The sequence below is a fragment of the Corvus moneduloides genome, chromosome 4, assembly GCF_009650955.1.
Source record: "Corvus moneduloides isolate bCorMon1 chromosome 4, bCorMon1.pri, whole genome shotgun sequence".
Taxonomy (NCBI): Eukaryota; Metazoa; Chordata; class Aves; order Passeriformes; family Corvidae; genus Corvus; species Corvus moneduloides.
In genome coordinates this window covers 30,462,613-30,475,520 of record NC_045479.1, presented here as the reverse complement: position 1 = coordinate 30,475,520, position 12,908 = coordinate 30,462,613, and the positions used below count along the sequence as shown (strand labels likewise).

At 44.8% G+C, this 12,908-nt stretch overlaps 1 protein-coding gene across 1 annotated transcript; it reads right to left on the bottom strand.

Annotated features, from left to right (window-relative positions):
* Positions 1-963: 963 nt before the first annotated feature.
* LOC116443616 lies at positions 964-4,723 on the bottom strand. Its single transcript, XM_032107853.1, has 2 exons — positions 3,460-4,723; positions 964-2,042 (listed from the first exon to the last, which is right to left on the bottom strand). The coding sequence occupies exons 1-2, from the start codon at positions 3,649-3,651 to the stop codon at positions 1,446-1,448; spliced, it is 789 nt and encodes a 262-aa protein (XP_031963744.1). The 5' UTR covers positions 3,652-4,723; the 3' UTR covers positions 964-1,445.
* Between the last annotated feature and the right edge of the window lie 8,185 nt (positions 4,724-12,908).

Sequence of the window (12,908 nt, the reverse complement as noted above, 5' to 3'; positions counted from 1 at the left end):
AGGGCCTGATCCATCCTAAAGTGCCATACAGTGAGTGGAGGTCCACCAGTGTTTGGGGATCACTTTTAATGGCCAATTTTTGAGGAACAATGGTGCTCTTAGTGACCTCTAACCCCAAATATTTCCAAGGGGGCATCTTTTGAACTTTGTCTTCCTGGAGCGTGAATCCAGCCGATGTCAAAACATTGACAACTTGGTCAAGGGTGTCTTGAAGTATCTGGTCATTGGGAGCGCACACTAGCACATCATCCATATAGTGCAGGATAATGGCTTCCCTCATGGTGGCATGAATTCAGGACAGCAATGAGGCGATATACCACTGGCAGATGGTAGGGGAGTTCTTCATGCCTTGGGGAAGAACTCACCAGTGGTATCGCTTCACTGGGGCTTCTCGGTTGGTGGTGGGAACCAAGAAGGCAAACTGTGGAGCATCGGCAGGGTCCAGAGAGCGGAATTTTAAAGAAACAATCCTTAATGTCAATAACAACCAAATTCCAGTTTTGGGGGAGCATTGCTGGGGAAGGCATCCCTGGTTGAAGGGGCCCCATGACCTTGTTGATTTCCTGAAGGTCGTGGAGGAGTCTCCACTTGTCTTTTCCTGGCTTCTTGATGACAAAAAGCGGAGAATTCCAAGGGCTAAAAGTTGGCTCGATGTTTCCAAGAGCCAACTGGTCCTCCATGAGTTCAGTGAGCGCCTTCAATTTCTTTCTTTCTAGCGGCCACTGATTCACCCAAACCGATGAATCAGTTGTCCAATCTAACTTTTGATGGGGCACTCCACAGTGGCCGCAATTAAAAATCCTGAGGGGTTTTTGGGATTGCTAATCTAACCCCCCATTGGGACATGGCGTCCCGTCCCCGCAAGGGCACCTGGTAATCAGTCACGAATGGGCGTAGAGTAGCCAATTTCCCGTCTGGTCCCTCAATTTGTACAATGCTCTTCGAAATCTGAGCCAGTTTTGTCCCTCCGATACCCTGGATTCTGCCCGCCACGGGTTGCAATTCCCAATGTGACGGCCATTCCCTGCGGGGAATGATCATGACATCTGCCCCCGTGTCCAGCAGTCCTTCCAAACAGATAGTATCGTTGCCCTGCCGGACATTGCAGTAAATAATGGGTTTATTTTCTCCCACCACTTCTGCCCAGTAGACATCTGGTGTTTTGCTGTCTACCGGTATTCCTGGTGGTATGGCGATAGCCTGGGCGATGACTTGCCCCTTGGCCAGACAGAAGGGTGGGTTGATGTATCGTGCCACTAGCTGAAGTCATGCCAGGTCATTCGTGAGAATGGCCGGGCACACTTCTAGCTCTTGAGGTGTGTGCTTAGTGTCTCCGATGGCCATGTACTTACAGCTTCCCCCTGAAGGCACCAGTCCTCCTTCAAATGGTTCCACCGCAACTACCGTCCACTGATCCGATCTTAACAAGTGGTCTGTTGCCGTCCTCAGAGACAGTGGTGGTTGAGGGTGCTAGGTTTTGCCGGGATTTTGTGCCGTAAGGGGAAACCCCGTACAACAGTCAAGTCCGATTTTTGTGTCACATCCGGTGAGTGCCACTTTCCCCCCCTTCCCCACAGGCCCTGCCTCATTTCTGTCACCATGCGAGGCAGGACTGCGCTGTGCACCTGGGTTTTTTTTAGCGCAGCACCGGGCACCGATGGTGTTGGCACTCTTCCTGCCCTTTCCCTTGCCACATCTGCTGGCCTTTTGGGGCAGAACTTAAAAATGTGCCCCACCCCCTGACAATAAAAACATACGACATCCCCTCTTGGTCTTTTTGTTGACTGATTTTGTGCAGGAACTTGTGGTTGGATGGCCATGGCCGTTGGTGGAATAGGCCATCGAGGTGGTGGTCTTGGGTCCATTGTGAAAGCCTTCTTCATGCAGGCGTCCATGAGTGCAGGGAGCATTGGCTCAGGATACACTGGCAGCCCAGCAATCACCCTCTTGCAAGATTCATTGGCGTTTTCTTTGGCCACCTTGAGGATGATCGTCAGGTCCATATCTTGATTTTCCACTTGCCGCTCTACCTGCGCCCTTATCTGGTCCACAAACACAATAAAAGATTGATTAGGGGCTTGTCTTATATTTAAATAACTTTTGGGGGCTTCTGGGGTAGGTGTGGGAAGGGAAAGGAATGCCTCCTCTGCTGCCACCATGATCTTCTCTAGGGCAGCCTTGGGTAAAACCTGGGCCTGCTCCCTAGGCTCTTTGTAGTCTTCCTCGCCGCACAGGTGGTCCATTGAAAGAGCCAATTTGTCGGCGTCAACAGACGTGTTTTGATCTCTCCAGAGGTCCAGAAGGAGTGACTGCAAGGACCACTTCCATGCCTGCTCCCACAGCGTGTATTCTGTAGGGGTGAGCAGGCATGCAAACAGGTCCTTGATGTCCCAAGGGACCAGGTCGTTGGAGGAAAAGGCAGCCTTTAGAAGGCCTTTGAAATACTCACTTTTCCTCCCAAATTCCTTCTGGGCCTTGCAGAGTTCTTTTTTATTTTGGTAGGAGAAAGGCCTCCATTCCCGAAGGCCTCCCCCTACCCCACCAAATGAAACAGGCACAGCATGGTAGACTGCCCCCGGTTCCAGGCTCCAGGCCCCAGGCTTACCACATCCGGTCCTGGTAGCGTGGGAACCAGATGCCGGGGCGTGGGAACCGGAAGTCGGAAGCGGGGAGGCGGGGTCAGCAGAGAAGGGGGAGGGAACAGGGGCAGGGCCAGCTTCCGCCCCGGAAAAGGTGGACCGGTCCTGGAGCACCTCCCATGAGGGAGGAGGGAGGGGCTTGGGGTCTTGGGAAAAGGGGTGTGGTGAAGAGCAGGGAGGAAGTTCCAGGGAGGTGGAGGTAGGGGAGGAGTTAGGGTGAAGGGGATTTCGGGAATAAGAAGCACAAGGGGGGGGGCCCGACCATGCGGTCCCCTCCATCTTGTGTCCTTCGGGGGCCAGTTTGAGGGTTCGGGAGGGATAGGAGTGAGGGACTAGGAGATGGGTAGGGAGACAGTAATGGGGTTCGGGAGCAACGGGAAGGATGAGGGGAAGGATAGGGAGACTCTCGGGAGAACCGGGGAGATCGGGAGGAACACGGGGATGGGTAAGGGGAATAACAAGAATCAGGGGTAGAGGGATCCGAACTGGGGATATTGAATCTAACAACTTTGGGGGACGGAACTGGGGTAGAGGGCTTGAGGATAGAAGCCTTGGCCGGCTGGCCCTGCCAACCAAGACCAGGGGACTGAGGGGTTCGCGAGGAGCCAGGGAGACTGGCACTACTGCAGCTACCCTGTGTCACACGGGTTGCTCTTCGGGAACCACCCAGAGAGGGATTCGGGGAAAGGGTGGAGGCATGGGGAAGAACAGGGGAAGAACTGAGGGGCTCTTTTTCCATTCCCATGCTTTCTTTAAGTGTAAAATGGATTAAAACATATAATGGTATTAATTTGGATGCCTGGGCGTCCCTCTCATTCACCTTTTGAGTGATCATTGCTCCCACCATGTTCCAGAAGTGGAGCGAGGCCACATCTCCTGGGGACACCCGTGGGAAATGGAAAAAGAGCCAACGAACAAGTTTCTTTAATAACCCCTTTTTAAACTTTTCCCCCCTCCCTCTAGGCGTCCCACAACTTGGAGGTAAATTCCCCGCTGCTGTGCCGACAACCATGCGCCCATTTGAAAAAACTGGGGGCCAAACACTCTCTTAAAAACAAAACTGTTGGCACAGTAGACCTTACCCTTATCCACAGCAAAACGACAAGGAACAGAAAAAAAAGGGTCCGGGAGCTCTCGGGGGTTCACACTCTAACCGCCCCCCCCCTGCACACAATCAACTGAGGCCCCTCTTTTGTCCCCTGGCCAATAGGGACACTTACTCACCAAGCTCCACGGACGGGGTGCTGCAGGTAAGGTTCTCTCCCTTGGAAGCGATCCCTCTGGTGCTGAGGGGTTGCCGCTTCCTGCCCCGGGGGCGCCACCCAGCAAAAACGGGTCTGCTCCCACCGGGGCTGCTGAGGCACCAATGGATTTGCAGAAAAAATCCTCGGCATGGGGTCTCGGACCTCAGGGAGACCTCACGTTGGGCGCCAGCTGTCACACTGACCGCTACTGTCCACTGCCCAGGCTAGCTCCAGCGGTGTGTGGCAGGAGTGGGGAGCAGCCGGAGGCACGGAGCTTTAAAGCTGCTCCTCTGAAGCCTCAGCTCTACCCTGCGGAGCACCGGCTCCAGGCACTGTAGCAGCCAGCAGCCCCTGACGAAGGGAGAGATAAAAAGTAGCGAGGGGGCTTGCCACGGAGGGTAATCCAACTTCATGGAAAGGAATCCACAGAGGACAAGCAACAGTTGCACCGCGCCCATGCCTTATAAAGGGGGGCTGAACAAGCGGAGTAAACCAACCAGGGACCAACAAGCGGATTAGGAGGGAGGGACGCGTGGGATGCACTCACATCTGGTCCAATGGTCTTGGTGGGTGGAGGGAGAGGGGTCACATGCCCCCATGGGGCGTCCAGGTTTAGGGGATTTCCAAGAGGGGAGGGATCCGAGGGGGCAGGGTCTCAGGGGACTGACGGGGGCCATATAAGGGTAATTAGGGAGGGCTCAGGTGATGGACACTGAACCTTCAGGAACAACAGGACGGGTTTGGGTGATTGATAGGGAAAGAGCCAGAACAAGGGGAGGAGAACAACCATATTGGGAGCACCGGGGGAGCGGCTTGGGTCTGGGGCAAACCAACTGGGAGTAGGAGGGTACAGAAAACATATGAAAATACAATAAAACCTTGCATCACCACACCTTACTAAGTTTGCAGGAAGCCAGGAAGGTCTACATAAGTATTTGCAATGAACTCTATTATTTTGGATAGGGGTAAGTTGGGTACTAACAGTATAGGGTCATTCAGCCCAAACTCAAATGATGCCAGAGCAGTCTGGACCGCTGAAAAGTACATGAGGAAGGAACAAAGTAAGCTTTATTTTCCCTTCTGGAAAAGGTGATCTTCAAGTTTTTCTTTTGTTTATCCAGAGCCAGGGGTTTATGTACAGTTAAAACATATATTCAGTTATTTCTTTTAGATACATTAGATTTGTGATGCAGACTGAGCCAGTGTTATAAAATTTGCTTAATTTTTTGACAAGTTTACTTTGTTTCATTTGGTCCTTTATTTGGACTATAAGAATTTACTTCACTGCTGAACTGAAGATCTGCTGCTAAGGAAGTACAGGTTCCCAATAACGGAATGGAGACCAGCATTTCCTCCAGACTTCTGAAATCAGGGTTTCAGGTTCAGACTAATCATTTATTCCTTGAATACCACCCAATCCCAATTCACAGTTAATATAATTTTTCTCTTTTTTCAGTGTTTCCTGCTAGCATGCTGCACAATGTATAATCCAGTTTAGTCTCCTTTTGCCATCAATATGGTGGGTTTCAAACTACTGTTTCAATATGTCACTCCATCACAAGAATGCATTTCTGGTTTTGCCCATTTTCATTTTCTCATTCTACCAGTAATATAACTGTTAATTTATAATGAACACATGTTCAAATTAAATTATTAATAACAATTATTAATTACCAGTGTTATCTGGCTGGTATTTGTCACAGCTCAAAGAACAAATATAGGTTATCCAAATACACCACTAAAAAAGGGAAAAGGAAGAAAAAGTGCCATCACAATCAAAAATGATGATGTGAACTACATTTGTAGATGCAGTTGTCTGTGCCAATATTTACCTCCACTATTGTTAATAGTGGAATTAATAGAGAGGTTCAAGTAAATGAAGTGTATTTAAAGAAAAAACAATGAAATAGTACAGTTAAGGGGAATACTAATAGTATTTCAGGACTTACCTTGAAATCGTATCCTTAAAAATGTTGCATAAAGCTCTGGAAATGCTGCTGTAGGTAGCAACAGGAGCAGATGACTGGATAGTGTTCTACGTTACTCCTGTGAGAGTACTGTATGGACTCATGCAAGGAGTGGGAGATATTCATTGCCCCATCATCACATTTATAAACCTTTTTTTATATATTTATAAACTTTCCCAAATAGTCTGGGATTTGTGAGTGACTACAGGTGAACATGGCAAGTCAAATCATGAGGTCATAAACTTATAGTTCAAGATCACAGTAATGACTTTTACTTTATTGATTCATTTTTTAGATCTGTCTAATTAGTGTTAATTTTTAGATTTATGAGTACTATTTGATTACAGCCTGTGGGCCTTGCCATGCTGAGTTTGATTTTATCAAGCAGAAAAACTATCAGGTACATTAAGGGAATCAGATGATAGATGGAAAACGATTTTTCATAAATACTGTTGTTTCCCATTTGTGAGAATTTTCCTGGTTTGGAAAAAAGAAAAGAAGTGAGGGAATTTTCAGTAGTCTGGGATACATGAAACCATTATAAACTTCAAGCCACTTTTCCCAAATTTTCTGAAAGAGTAACCACCCTCTCCCAGATTTTTGCTTCTTCTTTTTCTGACTCAGATGCCTTCCTGTGAACCTCCTTTTGTCCCTGTGCTCCCCCTGAGTTGGCAGAAGCTCAGTTCCTTCAGGTCAGGAAAGGAAGAACAGTCTGTCATTACTGGAGGCAAGCATAAGCATTCATTTCCTCACCCAGTGAAGTGCCACGCTGCTGCCAAGTAACTCTGCATCTTCCAGTATTTTGTGGTCTCCTCTCAAGCTTTCATTGACTTCCTTCAAATCTTTTCACGACTCCTTACTGATTGTAAACAGAGCTGGAAAAAGGCAGCTGTGATGCAAATGGGAGAAGAAAGGTGCACAGATATAATTGTGAAGGATTTTTGTGACTTGGTAGAGGAGAGTACAAAGGCACAGGTGGTAAAACAAGTGAAAGAGTTCACAGGTGCCAGAAGCTCCCCGTGAGGAGTATCTGGGCACACGGGGTGCTGCCAGGCATCACCACAGCCTGATCCTCAGAAGTCCAAGAAATAGTGTGACTAATTTCAGAGAAAGGTTATACTTTTACAGAGAAATCAGGAGGTCTAGAGGAAGTTTATAAAAAGATCAGACTCATCAAGAGACTAACACCTGGGAAAGTGCATTAAAACAGCTCCTCAGTACACAGGAAAACTGGACATACTCATGAACCTTATTCTGTGCACTTTCATTCTTTGGTCTTCTGCATATAAGACAATACTTAACCAATAACTAAAATAAAATATTAAACATATACTGCCTTTCTCATGTGGTAAGGCTTCTACAAGGTCATAATAACATATTATTACCAGGCAGTTTTCACAAGACCTATTAAACAGGTCAGTCTATGAGTTGAAAACAAGCTATTTATTTAAGGTTTTCTGTTTGCAGTGAGTGCCTTTTCACCTCATTATATGGCTGCATTTCTGACCCTGGTTTGGAGTTTTATAGAGAACAGCATGGGCTCAAAGGCAAATAAAACAATGACTGCTTCGGTACACTCCCACGTAAAGAGTTCTTTTGTTAGGAGGCAGCTACTAAAACTTGACAATCTTTATCACATAAAAGTAAACATATGGAAGCATAGGAAAATGTATAAGCTAAGGAAAAGAGACTCTTGTGCCTAGTGTTTTTCCTAAGTCACACATTTTTACTAGAGAAAAAGAAGGCAGGGGCAGTCTCAGGCAACTTGAACTAGGCTTTTGAACAGATGTGTTTCATAAACTGAAAGAAATGGTGCAACATTTTCCTAGTGTTGGACCGAGGGCTCTGATCCAACAGACACAGGGCTTTCTCCATTCAGCAGGTAGGGAGGGAGGGAGTGCTTATTATATGTCATCTTTTTACCATGAAAAATACGTACTCTGAATTAGTAGGTAAGAGAGATCTTTCACAGTATCTTTGAAGAGGCATACCTGAAGTTTGAGAATACTTGCCAAGACACTTTCTAATGTATTGACCAGAAACTTAAAGCATAGCAAAGACACTCTTTTAAATTGGCATGTTTTCTGCTTGTTTTCTCTGCTTTGTAACTGATGCACTTTTCTCTTACAGTGGCGCTTTGACATCACCTCTGCTTCTGACATGTTCTTGCGTTTTGAACCTAGTCAGAGTATCTGGTCACTGGATACTTGTTTTGGGTTTTGTTGTTGTTACTGTTTTTTAATGCTGAGATGATTGCTATATGAAAAACAAACTCTCCAGGAGATTTTACATCTGGAGAAAGAAAATTTCCAAAACTGTGTATTAAAAGAAGAGAGAACTTCCCCAAAAGTGACTGCAGTAATAGGTCACACAAGTACAAGTGTAGTACCTTAGGCTTTTAAATTGAGCCATTAGAAATTGCAGCTTTTAGCAATGACTGTGCTGTGATGTGAAGAATGCTTTGTAATCCTTGAGAGGAAAAGCAATATAATGTCATTTCATATATTTTTCATCCTTTAATCATCACCCTATTTACACTGGGGCTAAGACAATAATTAAGGCTGATTATTGTCTCCACTTATGACGTGATGAGCTCAGATGAAGACAGGCTGGGTGCCTCACTGAAGGGCTCAGAGCAGTGAGAAAGTCACAGCTACTGACCACTGAGTACCTAAGATGGACTTCCTATGGCACATATTTGTTGCCACTGACCAGCTCTTGTTCTTCACCAGAGATTCTGTATTTGAGGAGGCATTCTATACAGAAGAATATTTGGCAGCATGAAACACTGCTCACTTTTCTGTGTATGATGAATAAAAACACACGTGTGTGTGATATGAACAAGACATGTATATGACAATACGTAGATTAAAATGGAAAGGATAATTGCAAATTTAGTTTCTATTGGCTCATCCTCTTTTGTGAAATTGAAGTAAAGTGTCATAGCTGAAATCATTATTTACTTCTTATTTATTTTGAATTCTTAACAATAGCCTAGAATAGGGACCTTTGGCCCTGAAGCTTCAGCCCCAGTGAGCTGGTTGCCAGACCACTGCAGCCTTTCTGTCAAAATAGCTGGCCCAGAGGAAGTTAAAGTGGTGACCCTTTTAATAGCAAAGCTTTCCTCTGGGGAGGAGACAGGGCACACCTGTGGTTATTCTGTGGCCATGACACAGGACACTGCACAAACACGAGGAATCTGGATGCTGATTTCATGTAACCACAACTACTGAAACCCACAACTATCAGGAGCAAGAGGTCTTTAGCAATCAGGAGATCTAAAGTGGCGCAGTACAGCAATGGTGAGGAAAGGTTATCCAGGCCACTGTAGATCACAGCACAGAAGTATCTTTGAGTTACTGGAAAAATGGTAATGTCTTTGCCAAATCCATCTGCCATTTCCCATAATTTCTTTTGAAGCTGAAGCTAGACCGTCCTCAGCTGGTTTTGGGTTGGCATATAAGGGCCACAGGAACTGGCAGGGAGGAGGAGAATGTAAGGAAGCATGACTGGAGACAGGAGGAGGCAAAAGGCAAACTGAGTTGTGACAGTGTGCTATGACAGGGAAGGAAGCAACCTGGAAGGTGACAAAGCAGAGAGTCAAAAAGAAAAGAAATCTGCCCGTCTAACAGCTTGCTGCTGCCTAGGGTGTGGCTCTGCCTCCCAGATCTCCACTTTGGGTAGCACTTCTTTTCCACCCGCTCTGGCACTCAGCACTGTCTCAGTGAGGCAGTTCAGCTCACCAAACTATGATAAAACCAGCCTTTCTTCTTTCACAGTTGTTTCTTACTCTCTCTTTCTCCCCCCTCCTCCTCCAGAGAGGTCAGTTCTCAGCTGGACCACCAGGCTCAGACAGGAGCTGTTGTTCAGAGTAGTGGATGCAGGACTGCTGTCTTCCTGAGCACATGGATGCATTCAGTCCTCTCTTGAAGCTTCACAGGGAGCAAGGCAATCCCATCTTCAGGCAGCTGCAGACTTGTTTGCCTGCACCTTGAATCTGTATTGAATTCCCATCCAAACTGAAGGAAAAAAGGTAGATTCTTCCTGGCGTGAAGTCTCCACAAAACTCTTAGGAAGGCAGTATTGCATTTAATGGCTATTTCTTTATTAAATCTCATAATTCTGAGAGTCTGAATCAATCTGTTTGATGCTGCCATGCTGTGACTTAGAGATGCCTAAAGAAAATTCCATCACAGACTCTGAGATTATACTCAATCCTTTCCATCAGATCATGCTTGAGCACAAAGTTATTTAACAGAAGAAAGCTGTTTAGTAAAAAATGCTACTGTTACATTAAATGTGGATACATCCCTAATTAGCTGTTAGTACAAGGTTCTCTTCAGGTTCTGACCTCACAAGCATTTTAACCTCATTCTTCAAGCATTAACCAGCTTTTGCAAATACAGACCAATGCTTCTGTGGCAGAGTTGACACACAGAAGTATATTCCAGTTGCTATTAGATCACAACAACTTCTGGTGTGTGAGAATTCACACACCAAAATCAAAAACACAAAATCAGAATTAAATGCTCTGTCCTTTAGAAATTGTTAAGATGTTGAATCCAAAAGAGGAGTACAAAAACAGCCTGATTTTAAGAAAGTCTTCTTGCAGGGAGACTGGTAAGCAAATCACACTGAAATTCTTCAAAGGAGAAATTAGAGGTGATCTTGCCCTAATGCACAAGTAACTGTATGAGGAAGAGATTTCCAATAGACTGTCCTGTGCCTGCAGTTGCAGAGCAAGATTCAGTGCCTGGCAGCTAAAGCTAGAGAAGGGCTGTCACTCCCTTTCCCTGCCACAGCACCCCATGCACACCAGTATGTGCCCTGTGTTTGCAGGAGTCCCCACTGTACCATACCCAGAGTACTAAAGGATGGGGGAAGACAGGGAAGCTCGGGAGCAGAAACCCCTTTACCTGTTCTGTCAGTTCAGATGTACAAGCTAGAGACTACAACAGGTACATTTTCTAAAACTTGGTGGGTCTCCTTTGTGGGTCTGGAACCCACAGCTTACTCTTCATGTGCCCAGGATAAGGCAAGGGGAGTATTACTCATTAAAGATCCAGAGGACCCCATTTCTGCATAGTGAAAGGTGTAGAGTTAGGCACCTGGGAATCATGTCCCCCTGACATCATATTCATCACTACTTTGAAACTTGCACTTCAAAGCTGGCGTAGATACACTTTCTGTTTGTTTGTAATGTATCAAATATGATAAACGAGTATTTTTAACACAATGTCCAGTAGTATCACTTCCCTAGGGAAGGCTTTTGACATTTCTTCCAGCCAAGAAAGAGATGAACTTTTGAACTAGGGCTTCAAATTATTCAGAGAATCGACAACAAAACTACACATTCATGTTGCCTGATGAAGCCTACTACAGGCAAGTTTTGTTGCAGTGACCCATTTAGACTAATCACAAGGACTCATATGGTGTTTCTGTGGTCACTCTAGTGCCAATAATAACTGCAAAATGCTGTGTACTACCATTACTGAAGTCTCAATAATATAAAAAGATCCTTGAAGCTTTAGAAAACTTAAAATTTCTGCTTTGGCCAGCTTTTTTTTAATCACTGTAAACAAGCCAGAATTAAAGGTAGAGTTTTGGAACACCAATAGCAGGGGAGACAAGGACCCCATGCTTTTTCTCTAGCATGGATGTAACATCCACGTGTACCTGGAAAATTATCAGTTTGAGTGGGTGTGGTTTTTTAGGATGCCTTAGTTCTTTCCCTCTGTTTTCTTGGTTTATTTAAAACCACAACTTTCAACTTATGGGTATGTCCTTTATGTAAAACCAACAAAAACTCTTTAACAACAGTGTCTTACAAAAGAGCAAACTTCATGACTTCTACCTAGTAAAAAAATAGAAACAAAAATTGCATGGAGTCACTAGCTCATGGACAGAAAACAAAACTACGGCAGTCAATAATTTCTGGCAAAGGACCCAAATATAGAAAAATGCTTACCTGAACTAGTAATGAGCTGCTTAATAAAGTAGATCATAGACTCATTTGTTTGGTAGAACAGAAATTTTAGCCCCAGATTTGGGTATCTCATATAAAATAGTGATGCCTATATAAAATATCAATGGTGATCTAAGTCCAATTTAGTATTAATTTTTCTCCCTTGTCACAAATAAACTGGTTCTCTACCAAAGAATCAAAGGCAGGAAAAGCTGAGAAAAGATCATCTCTTTAGCCTGGCCCCAAACCAAATTTCTTCTGTCCTCTCAGTCATGCCAACTTTTCATGCAACTCTTCATCATTACGTAAAATCAAATGCAAAGTTTCACTTACTTGGTCTCAGACAAACAACATATCAAACAGTTGGGAATACATGAATCTCCACTTTTGTGCATAGCAACTACTGATTTCTAAGCTAGAGCTGCTGGTGCCAGTCCAGGGGACAAACAAGGGATAGAGAGGGTGGAAGTGTCACCATTTCACAGTCCGCACTTGTGAATCTCTGAGAATCTGTTCTGTGGTTCTGAACTGGGTATTTGCTAGACAGTACTACCAACACACTTGTACAAGAATAATTCTGCAGTTAGGACTAAAAACAAAGATTTCATAGGATAAGACACACAATATAACCTTAAAATAGTTTATTCTTAAAATCAAACAGGAGTCAAATTCTCATACTTTATGCCCAGAGTCAAGCTGGCTCTCAATGACAACATACAAATGGCACTCAGTGCTGACCTAAGATTTTTCTGCTATGGAATCAGAAAGAATTTATTTCATTTACTTTCCTGCTCACAAAATACTTAGGATGAAGACCGCAAAGAAAATTAGTCCAGCCTTCAGGGATAAGTAATGAGCTTATGAACAACTGATGATACAAGAGGAGCATGCAGCTCCTAGTATGCTAAATTTTTACAATTCAATTACAAAGTCCCTTTTGTAATCCTAGGTTGTTTAAATACCAGGATCTGCACTGCTCCAAAATCTGTGTCTTTCTCCACTTGCTTGGGCTGTATTTGGCTTCTTGACCTACTGTAAGAAAAACACATTATAATCTCTTCAATTTTCATTTAAGATACACTTAAAAATTTTG

What these genes read in the sequence shown, in the direction of transcription:
- LOC116443616 (XM_032107853.1), bottom strand. Translation starts at nt 3,651, where the DNA reads ATGGTTGTCGGCACAGCAGCGGGGAATTTACCTCCAAGTTGTGGGACG. An exon ending in GAGCAATGATCACTCAAAAG is followed by an intron (nt 2,043 to 3,459) that starts GTGAATGAGAGG and finishes TTTGTGGACCAG; the next exon opens with ATAAGGGCGCAGGTAGAGCG.